The sequence below is a fragment of the Lissotriton vulgaris genome, chromosome 1_1 (genome assembly GCF_964263255.1).
Source record: "Lissotriton vulgaris chromosome 1_1, aLisVul1.2, whole genome shotgun sequence".
Classification (NCBI taxonomy): domain Eukaryota; kingdom Metazoa; phylum Chordata; class Amphibia; order Caudata; family Salamandridae; genus Lissotriton; species Lissotriton vulgaris.
Genome location: NC_141685.1, coordinates 268332726 through 268344751, shown reverse-complemented (window position 1 = coordinate 268344751; position 12026 = coordinate 268332726). Strand labels below are relative to the sequence as shown.

At 47.3% G+C, this 12026-nt stretch overlaps 1 protein-coding gene across 1 annotated transcript in view; it reads left to right on the top strand.

Annotated features, from left to right (window-relative positions):
• The window catches only part of LOC147746889 (E3 ubiquitin-protein ligase HECTD3-like), a 523212-nt gene that overhangs the window by 248654 nt on the left and 262532 nt on the right, over window positions 1-12026 (top strand). The window contains exon 10 of the mRNA XM_086952298.1: window positions 1903-2085. Coding sequence (XP_086808424.1) covers window positions 1903-2085 — 183 coding nt within the window. The remainder of the gene's footprint in view (window positions 1-1902; window positions 2086-12026) is intronic.

Here is a 12026-nt window from a genome sequence, read left to right as displayed (position 1 = left end):
GCTCCCTTCCTAAAGAGGAGCACCCCGGACCCTCGTGGTCCACTCCAGACGCCGTTTCCACTCACCGTGTGGGTTGCCTTTGCCAAGGCCTGTTGACTCCAAATCCGGATCCGACACCGAGAGCTTGCGTGTGACAGCTCGTGCCTCCATCCTGGTCGTCGAAGACACCACCTGGTCCACGTGGCTGCAGAGACAAGCGTCCACTTTCACCTAATCGCGACGACAACATCTGGTTCCACTCCTGGTTCCACTCCAGTCACTGGCTAGTGACATTGGACATTGTACCCTCTGCTTTCAGGTTCTTCTCTTCACTGATCCACCCTTGGATCACACCGGACATCTTCCTCCTGATCGCCCGCAGCATCTTTTCTTCCAGGCTCCATAGACTTCAACGCCGGAACCCGACACGACTTCGCACCTATGCACCTGCAGCCTGTAGGTGAGGTAACTCAAGGGTAGATTGACTCTCCTAGTGTCCAGTCCCACAGTCGTTTTAGTCCTACATAGTCAGGATTGTCCGTACTCACCTTTTACTTGAACTGTACTGTCCATAGACACTGTTACGCATCTTGCGTGTGAGTTAACACTCTGCACACGCGTTCCGTGGGCCTCCTATTACTTACCTAGAGTTAGTGTAGCGTGGTCCCAGCGATCCTACGGCCTCTGGACAGCTCCATTCCTTTTATCGACTTTCACATTCCACTTACTTAGTATATGGTTTGTCGTGCCCATAGGGCACCATTGTAATTGTGCAACTTAAACGTATTTTTCCTAAGAGATTGTCATGTGCTTAAAAGAGTTCAGAGGTGTATGTTAGTTAATAAATATAGTGTTTATTTTCATAACAACCTGTGTGGTGTCCTTTCACTTGGTATTCAAGGGGTTATATGTGGTAAAACAGCTGGCTTCACATGCCAAAAAAGTTTAGCCTAAGGCTGCTATGTCCATGCTACCATTAGTATAGCTGGTCTATAAGGTTGACTTTACAACCAATCACCATAAGGGTTGTTTGGACTGATACAAGGTGATCACTAGAACTAGTGAGCATCATATATCAGGCCAACTTCTCACAGTTACTACTTGTGTAACGATATATCTGTAAGAGACATTAGTTAGTGATAGATTCCTTACCGACCCACCCATCCTCCCCGTTCTGCGAACCAATATCTAGGGTTAAGGTCATCCCCTTTAGGGCCCTAGTTTCAATGGCACCAGCGTTAGATTTTAGCATAGCTCTGCGTTTCTGGCACAGAAAAGCTCTGTCTAAGAACTGACGTCAGCATGCGGAGGCGGCGTCTAAGTACTCCGACAACGTCATCACGTCGCCCATGACGACGACGACGGACGCGGAGCCGCAGACAATGCCTACCGACGCGCAAGTGTACTGCTACGCAAAAATTTCCGGATCCAGTCTAACGCCTGGGGATATTCTAAGGTAAGGAATCTATCACTAACTAATGTCTCTTACAGATATATCGTTACACAAGTAGTAACTTGTGCGTTAAGGGTCACAAAATCGAACCCGAGACAAAATGGATTCTGCAATATTATGAAAAGGTGGCTGAGCTGGGGAACTTCTTGGTGAAGCATACAGGCCGTTAGAAATGCTGCGAAAGGGATTGTGCCCTGGGGCAGACTGCATTCTTAAGTTTAAAGGTCAACTACAAACTGGACATGCTTTTTAGAAAGGCAGTATTGAAGAGGACCTAAGTTTGACTGTCTTGCAGGTTGGCGGGGGAAAATGGAATTTACTTTTAGTGGAAGGTGGGAAGAGCTAATGGCACTCTACTGCCAGGTAAAATTAAGAGCCACCCGGATTCTTCTGTAGTTTGCTCTTAACCAGCTAGAATGTAGGCTCTTGTAGCTTCATGAATCTTACTCTTCTCTTCTGTTCCTCTTTAGTTCACCAAGCAGTTCCTGTTATTATCTCAGTGGCGTGGTCCATTCATCAACCAGTGCCTGAAGGATTCTGAAAGCAGCTCTCCAAGCGACATGCCTCTTCTTCACATCAACCGGAGGAAGGCCATGGAGCATCGGGATAAGCCCCTGCGGGACCCCACCTACAGGAACTCAGTCTTCAACACGGTATGAAGCATCGTAAAATAGTCTTTATGGCTTAGCTTAGCATGGGCCGCCATTGGGTTGGACCCTAATGGCAGTACTACTTTAGTCACGTATATGGCAGAGGCCGCTGTGTGGACTAATGGACCTAATGATGAGAGAGGCACTCAACAGCTTTTGAAGGTGGGGTCAGTAGATCAGGCTGTGAGAGATACACCCACTTTTGTTTGGACCAGTTGATTTCTTAGGTCACATATAAAAAAAGGGGAAGGCCAAACAGGCTCATGGGAATGAGCCATACCTCTGTATGGGCCAGTCACCACTTAACCCTCACAAAAAGGTTCTGGATCAGCAATTTAACTGGCCAGTCTTGACATGGTACACAGTCATGTACATCGACCCATTGTGAGAGTATCCCCAGTTAAACGGAATGTGTCTGTTGTGCTTTGTAGCAGAAACAAAAACAAACACAACAACAAGAGAGGAGTAAGTAGAGAACATCAAAGTACATCAACTTTGGTTACGCTTTCCCCTTGCTCCTCCCCCAAATGCACCATCTATTAGGAGGTAACTCAGTATGTCCCTTATTGCCACCCTTGAGTGTGCATGATCTATCTATCTATCAGGGACACAAGGACCACTGCAGGTGGTGAACACCTACATTTTTGGAAACCTTTGTGGAGACTGAGGATGTCCTGCCCATGTATTGGTTCTCCAGCCCTCCACCACACACATATGCATGCTTCTCATGCAGCCTGAGCACAGTTTCCAGGTGAGTCAATTTAGTTCATCTTGATTTGCCAGTAAAACCACATAGTATGATAAAAATGTTGATTATAAGACCCTTGCCGCCACTATGAGAAGTCTGATAAACAGTTGTGGCACTTGGAAAAATTACATGGGATGAGGGACAACATGAAAAATTGATGGTTTGCTTTGGGATGCAGCTTGAAAACCCAAAGCTCACAGTCTGAGCATCAGGGATACAGCTTTAATGATGGGAAATCACTATTCTCCAGTATTGAGGTGTCTTTCATAGATTCACATGCTTGAATCATTCCCCGTTGTCGGAGTGGGAGTCCCACTGTACATAAAAAAGAAATAATATGCACATAATAGCCAAAATACCTTGGTAATAAACAACCAGAAAGTAAAGTAGCCCTAAGCTACAAGAGAAAAAACTTCCACACTTATGACTATCATAGTCATTTTGTATATTCCAAACTGCAGCCAATCAGGCGACAGGACCCACCAGAATGTTCTCCCCAGAGGCTCAGGCTCTCAGATTTTCTACTGCACGTCGTGTGAAGGGAGTTTCCCTTAGCTCTGCTCAGTACTTCACTTTTTGTCTGTATTTCTTCTCCTACTATTAGGATGTCATCTACTAAAAAATCTCTCTTCAGGCCTTGTGAATCTTGTGGGAAGCTCCAGCTTTTTTCAGAAGATCCCCACAAAAAGTACATCAACTGCCTTTATCCAGATCATGAGGTGAGAGATTGTAAGATTTACAGGACCTTCCCTCAGAAGACCTTGAGAGATAGGGAAGGACGCCCACTTCTGTGGCTACAGAAGATTAAAGACCAGGATAACCCTTTATCTGAGGTGGGAAGTGTGGCCTCAGGTTCATCTGTATCCTCCAGAAAGAGGATGGCTGAGGAAGACTTATCTTCTCCTGGGGCTAAGGTGTTGAGAAAAGTTCAACCCTCCAAGGGTTTTAGCTTGCCATCTACAAAAAAGGTTTCTAGATCTACACCTGTTTTGCCCCATAAAAACACTGGAAAGTCTCTGGCGTCTAAAATGCTTCCTGAGAAGGATTTTCCTCAGAAGAAGACCCCGTAGTTTGCGGCGTTGTCGACGCTACTTCAACGTTGACAGTCACCTTCTCGTCACCGAGGCCCAAAATGATAATGTCGTCAGCCTCATCTCCGTCGACGCTGGTCTCTGTTAGACCCATCTATCGTCGACGCTCCGTAGTCGGTGACGAAGGGAAAAAAAGATCCCATCGACAAAGACCACCTCGGCAGCGGCTATATCGTCGACGAAAACTGCCCCGTTGATGGTTACCTCATCGACGAAGACTGACTTGTCGTCAATGGCCATACCGTCGACGAAGACTACCTCGTCGTCGACTGCCACATCGTCGACGAAGATTGCCTCGTCATCGAAGACATTGTCGACGAACGTTGCCTCGTCGTCTAAGACATCATCGACGAAGATTGCACCGTCGACGAAGTCAACTGTCTCGTCGGCGGTCACTACCCTAACACCATCTCCATGGACGACGGCACCGCCAACGTCAAAACCGTCGACTCCTCTTCTGTCATCTTGCACAGAATTGCAAGTTTGGTCCGCCACACCGTCTACGGCCTCCTTTGCCCCGCCGGCTACGACAGCTTATTTGCAAGAAAGACATGGCTCTTTATTGGAAGCTCTTTCGCCACTTTAATTTCTTGACCAATTGTTAGATTCTGATGACGACGAGGAGCAATCAGATGTAGACAACGGATTCTGCACTGCTAGGAGTCCGTTAGAATTGCTTATTAACTATCAGGACGAAGATCAGGACGAAGAACCGTTTGCTGAGCCTGTAGATCAAGCTCCTGCCATGGTGCCCACAGCACAGATGCCTTTGGCCCTTCTCAATTACTTGCAATACATGTTGGACGACTACTATCGCCGTTTCCCTCCATCTGAATCGGCAGAGTCTCTCCCATCAACGCCCATGCCTCCGGCCTCTGCACCTTCCTTAAGATCTCACCATTCTCAGGATGCTAACACCATGGACGAGGACAGAGACGAAGGAGAGGTGTATGACAAATCTGTTCTGTCGGAATTGGATGAGTACCAAATTCAGATGCCATCAGCATCTGCTCCAGCTACGGCTGACTCTCCTCCAGTAGACATCGGAGGTTTCTATCACCTGATGGAGAGAGCTACAAAAAGATTTCTAATACCGATGGAGACAAAGAAAGACAATTGCTTTCGTTAAGATTTTAAAGATCAACCACGAAGGCAAGTGAAAACCATTACCATCATTGATTTAATCTGGAAGGAAGGATTAAAGATTATGGCAATACCCAATTCTCTTCCTGCTGTCTTTCCCCGGTTGGACAAGAAGTATAAGGCACCGGGCAACTCACCTACATGCCTCATAGGACAGCCTAAAGCTGATTTGGTTGTTGTCCAAGCGGCACAAAGACTGGCCAGGAGCCCCTCTTCTCCTATATCTGCTCCACCACACAGAGATGGCAGATGATTGGATTCCATCGGGAAAAAAGTCTCCACTATGGCGGAAACAACTGTACGTGCCGTGAACTCTCTATCGATATTAGGGAGATATGACAGGCAAATGTGGTCCGACATCTCCCCCTACGTTGAAATGCACCAGAACCTGCGAAATCTGAGGCAAGGAAAGGTTTGCGAGAAGGAGAAGTTGCTTCTGCGGAAATGATCGACGCAGCAGTAGATGTAGCGTCTACAGGATTAGGGCAGCTAGCGGGTGCAGTAGTGCTAAGAAGGCAGGGTTGGCTAAAATCTACATCTTTTCGCCAGGAAGTCCGAGCAAAAATAATCGTCATGCCATTTGATCGCGAGTTTCTCTTTGGTGTATAAAAATGTGATTCCCTTGAACAAAACTAAATAAACAGAGCTCGAAGGTCAAAAACAATAACAAGATTCACTAATGTAAAAAGAATTCTTCACAATTTATTGATGATACAAATGTTAAAAAAGTGGACAATAAAAGAACCACGATGACAATGATTAAAAAACAAAACAATAAAACTGTTTGACATTCAATATTGACCAGCAAGATTGATACATGGAGACAGAAAACAGTAAGACATAAGACTTGTACAGTACTGGATGTATATTCAAACTCTGTTTATGACACCTATGTTATGCACACCACAAAATAGTATATCAACAAGGGTATCTGAGTCATGAATTATACTAAAATGGTGCGTCGATGCATTTCAGTGGTTTTCCACGATTTTATCCACCTTTATCAAGACAACATTTGATATCTGTCGTAGTATATGGGTCAATATAATCTCCCTAAAGAATGGAGACACAATAGGTTAGTTTCTCTTTGGCCAGCATGTCGACGAGGCCCTTGAGGCTATCAAGAAGGACACGGAAAAGGCAAGATCTTTGGGTAGCCTTCAGTTTCGTAAGTCGTCCTTTCGAGGTTCTAGAGGGGGTGGATCCTTTTCCAATAGAGGAAGCTACAATCAACAGAGGTCATACCAAACCTCTCAAAGTAATCAGAGATACCATCCCTACAAGCAACAGTCTTACGGACAGCAAGGTAACTCTTACTCGCAATCAAGAAGAAAGCCCTCCTACCGTGGAGAGATTCCACCAAGAAACAATGAGACACGCCACCTGCCACCATCTCTGCCCTCCTCCAGTCAAAGGATGGAGGAAAAATATCCCAATTCTATTCGAACTGGTCCGCAGTTACTACAGACAAGTGGGTCCTGGATATAGTGGCCAGAGGCCACAATTTGGAATTCATCAAGATCCCTCCAAACTCTCTTCCCAAGGGCCCACCTCCAGAAATTTGATGATATGGAAGGGAGCGATCGAAAAGGTCCCTCGTTTGCAAAAAGGAACAGGTTTTTAGTTGAGATTTTTTCCCATACGGAAAAAATTGGGAGAATGGCGCGGCATCCCCGACCTGCGCACCCTCAACAAATACCTGAAAAGGCTGTCCTTCCGGATGTTAACACTTCAAGAAATCCTCCAGCTTCTTCCGGTAGGGCATCACATCACCTCACATCACATCACCCTCGACCTTCAAGATGCTTACACAGAAAATTCTTACGGTTCAGAGTGGCTGGCAGGGACTTTCAGTTCAGAGTCCTTCCCTTTGGACTTCGGTCAGCACCCCGTGTTTTCACAAAAGTCCTAGCTCCGGTGGCAGCACACCTTCGCTTAGAGGGCATTCAAATCTTCCCATACTTTGACAACTGCCTTATCAAGGCAAATTCTTTTACAGAGGCAAGCGCACACGTTCAAAGATGTCTATCGCTATTCCAATCTCTGGGCCTCTCCATCAACTTCGACAAATCTCATCTCATTCCGTCGCAAAGAAAGACCTTCTTGGGAGCCAAGCTGGACACCAAACTCACTCAGGCTTTCGTCTCAAAAGAGAGACAACACAAGATCTGCAAACTAGCTCGCCTATTGCAAGAAAAAGAGTACGTTTCAGTTTGACTGTTCAAATCTTTCTTGGGGATGATTTAATCCTGCATCCCTCCGATACCCAACCGCCGTCTCAGAATGAGGCCTTTGCAAGAACTCAACCTCAAATGGTTGCAGGTTTCAGGGTCGTTCGACGTCATTCTCATAACTCCTAGGATGTGAGAAGCCTTTCTCTGGTGGACTCGGATGAAGAATTTGCAAGAAGGATGTGTACTCCTGACGGAAGTACCAAACTTCACTATCACCACGGATGCTGGTCTCGAAGGATGGGGAGCACACCTTCAGGGAATGAAGGTCAACGGAAAGTGGAATGTACAGCAAAAGAAGTGGCACATCAACCTCCTGGAGCTGCGAGCCATTTTCTTGGCCTTGAAGTCCTTTCCAACAGTCATCCAAGGGGCTTCGGTTCTAATTCGGACAGACAACACAAGTATGCATTACTTAAACAAACAGGGCGGTACAAAGTTGGCTCTGCTCTCTCAACAAGCCCAGGAGAACTGGGACTGGGCACTGAGTCACAAGATCAACATTTCAGCTGCCCATGTTCCAGGGATCTCCAATGCTCTAGCGGATTCCCTCAGCAGATCTTCAATATCCAATCACGAATGGGAAATTCATCAACCAACGTTGGACCGAGTCTTCAGGGCGTGGGGCCATCCCGATCAGGACCTGTTTGCAACCAGCCAGAACCGCAATTGCCCACACTTCGCAAGCTGGCTTCCCACAAGGACTTGTGCGCCTTGGGCTTGTCGCCTCATTCTTATTGCTCCCAGATGGCCTTGCCAATACTGGTTCACCGAACTTCTTCTCTTTTCGGAGTGCGATCCCATTCAGTTTCCACCAATACCGAACCTTCGGTCCATTCAGAAGGGTCCGATCTGTCACCCGGACCCAGCATCCTTGAGATTAGCAGCTTGGCTCCTCAACACCTTGAATTCGCACACTTAGATATTCCTGCAGACTGTCAATAAGTTTTAGCCAATGCTCGGGCACCTGCCACAATTAAGACATACAAACTCAAATGGAAAAGATTTTGCATTTGGTGTCAATCTGCCAATTTACATCCAATTCATGCCAAACCAGGACAGATCTTACCGTTCTTTCTTCAATTGGCAAAATCAGGTTTATCTCATTCCACGTTAAAAGTGTTTTTGGCAGCTATCTCAAGGTTCCGTCAGGATGGTTCTAACTCTCTCTACTCTACTAGAGTTATTTAGCAATTCTTTAAAGGACTACTTTGAATGTTTCCCCCTATTCGGCGTCCACCTCCATCCTGGCATTTGAACGTGGTGCTCACACAACTCATGCGGCACCCATTTGAGCCTTTTCATAAAGTTGATTTGAAGTGCCTTTCTTGGAAGGGATCTCTGCTGTTGGCGCTGACATCAGCAAGGAGGGTCAGCGACATTCAAGCATTCACGATTAAGTCACCTTTTCTACAGTTCACTTCAAATTCAGTGGTGCTTTGTACCAATTCCAGCTTCATGCCTAAGGTACCCTCGGATTTTCACCTTAATGAACCGATAATTTTGAAAACTTTCTTTCCAAATCCTCAAACAACTGCTGAAAGAGCCTTGCATTCCCTTGACATCAGATGTCTCAAGTTCTATCTTCAACGAACTGCAACAATTCGGAAATCAGATCAACTATTTGTAGCATATGGAAGATTACGTCAAGGTTACTCTGTATCCAAGCAGACCATAGCTTGTTGGATGTCCGCGGCGATTACTCTGTGCCATCAGCAGGCGGGAAGACCTTTACACACCATTTCGAGAGCGCATTCTACGAGAGCGATCTCCTCATCTACCGCTCTCTTTGCTGGTGTGCCTCTTCATCAGATCTGCACAGAGGCAACCTGGTCCAGCAGACCCACTTTTACCAAACATTACTGTTTGGACTCTTCAAGTGATGCAGATACGTCAGTGGGACGAGCTGTTCTCCGCAATCTTTTTAAATAAGGTGAGCCTTTGTTCTCCCTCCTCCACTATGCTCTTTTTAGACGCTTATTTACATACTGTTTATATATCCTAACCTGTTATGCGTATGTAAGCACTAATGTATTTATATACGTTTATGATATTATTCATACTGTATTATGATATATGTGTATTTATATATAGATATACTGTGATACAAAGAGGGTCTAACGAGCATTATGTTATGTACTGCTATCTACTCTGATTCAGGCATGTGAATCTATGAAAAACACCCCAATACTGGAGAAGAACAATAGTTACTTACCTGTAATCTGTGGTTCTCCAGTATTGGTGTCTTTCATAGATTCACATGCAACCCGCCCACCTCCCCTCAGAGGCTGTTTAGGCCTGTAATGTTTTGGTTCACTCCTGTGCGAGAAAGTCTGTGAGCCTTAGCCTCTGGGGATAACATTCTGGTGAGTGCTGTCGCCTGATTGGCTGCAGTTTGGACTATACAAAATGACTATGATAGTCATGAGTTTGAAACTTTTTTCTCTTGTAGCTCAGGACTACTTTTCTTCCTGGTTGTTTATTACCAAGGTTTTTTGGTTATTATGTGCATATTATTGCTCTTTTATGTACCGTGGGACTCCGACGACGGGGAATTATTCAGGCATGTGAATCTATGAAAGACACCAATACTGGAGAACCACAGATTACAGGTAAGTAACTATTGTTCTTATCCCATGAACTCTTTTATCATATACACCCTTGAACATGTGAGTAAGTGTGCTTAAAAACCTTCTCTGTATCTCAGTTGTCAGTCTTCTTCTTACAGGGATGCTGGAAAGATAAGCCAAAGACGTATTTTATTGGAGTGTAAATGCAAAAATATGTTTTGACTTTTGGCATGCGGTTATGCAGCTGTAACATGGATGCTTTCATTTGGGCTGCGTAGCCTTGACCTGTTGAGCCCTAGCTACTGTTCTCATCAGGGCCTGCAATCTTCCATTGTCCCATCAGTAAAGAAAAGGGTAGAGGCTCAAGCTGGACTTCGTACACCAGTCACAGCTTGCATCTTCCACCCCACCTCGCTCATACCGTTCTTTATAGTGGTCGTAGTGAATTCTCACCCTAATATCAAACTTCTTTAGTCCTTTGATTACCTGGGCCTTGTAGCAGCAGGTCTTGGAATCCTTTACTTTCTCTGGCAGTACAGACAGCCTTATAGCATCTCAAGCCTTCGCCTATTTGCTGTCCTCATCTAAAATTAGCACCTCTTGCCTCCTAAAGGACAAGTTAGTGATAGATTCCTTACCTTAGAATATTCCCAGGCGTCAGACTGGATCTGGAAAGTTTTGCTAGCAGTACCCCTGCGCATCAGTAGGTGGCGTCCTGCGGCTCCACGTCTGTCGCTGGTGTCGTATCCACCGAGATGACGTCACAGAGACTACTTAGGTGCCATATATGGGCGCTGACGACCGTTCTTTCTATTTCCGCGCCAGTAAGCGCAGATCCGAATAGACTACGTACCTTAGTCACTTTTTGACTACTCTTTGAGACGTTTGTCTCCCCTTTTTTCTCCTGGTGCACGTGGGATGCCTGGCTTTAAGTCCTGTTTGGCCTGCCGTCGCAATATGTCGGTGGCGGACCCCCATGATGTTTGCCTCTACTGCCTGGAGACTGACCACGACTCCCCAGCCTGCCGGGACTGTGGAGCTATGGCCTCGAAGGCCTTGAGGGAGCGGCGGCGCAGGAAACTGCTGGAGGCCTGGCGCTTGTCCTGATGCCGCTCTGGGTCCAAGGATCGTTCCCGGGACCGCTCGCGGAGCGGCAGTCGTCGTTCCTCGGGCTCCAAGTCTTCTCCCTCGGATTCCAGTAAGCAACGACATACAAAGAAGATGAAGAAGCGTATTTGCTCTCCGACGGTCCTCGGATGTGGATGAGGGGGACAGGGGTTCTGCCCCTGTGGCTCCTTTGGAGCCTGGGAGTCCCGCGGCCTACCCGCCTTACGCGGGTCCGTCGGCAACTCCCAAACAGGTGCGAGAGTTTCTTGCCACCATGGCCTTTTTAGGCCTCAGGCTCCCGCCGGCGCGCCTTCGGTCCCTGCGGTCCCGTGTCCAGATCCTGTTGGCCCGTCGGCGCTGTCGGTGGATCCAGCTGCGGCGTCACAGGATCCCACGCCATTGGCTCCGGCGCCACAAGGTCCAGCGCTGCCGGCTCCGGCCCCAGCTCCGCCCTCGGCTCTGCCACCAGCGCCACAGTGGGTGCCGTTCTCCCGCCCCTGCCCCGGTTCCAGGACCATTTTGTTCATGCCTGGGATCCGCATTGGGACACGGCGCCGGCCTGGCCTCTGCCGGTGCCATTCTCTGCGCGTTTCCGATGCCATTTGTCCCCCCTCCGGCTGCGCCGCAGCGGCCGACTCCTCCGGCAATGGAGGTGGAGGATGACTGGGAGGGGTCCAAGGACCCTCTTGCCCATCAGTGTGACTCTGAGCAGGACTGGGTGGACGATCTGCAGGACGCAGGCGACCTCGATGTCTCTTCTGACCCGGGGTTTGCCTCTCCCCCGCCTACAATTCAATTCAATTTCAATTCAGTGATTTATATAGCGCGCTACATACCCAGAGGGTCTCAGGGCGTTTGGAGAGGGTGGGGAGTTACTTGTCGAATATCCAGGTTTTAAGTTGCTTTCTGAATGCTAGGTGGTTCTGAGTAATGCGAAGGTGAGCGGGAAGTGAGTTCCAGGTTTTAGCCGCCAGGTAGGAGAAGGATCTTCCTCCCATGGTGGTTTTGTTGATGCGAGGTACAGCAGCAAGGGCTTAGTGGGAGGAGCGTAGCT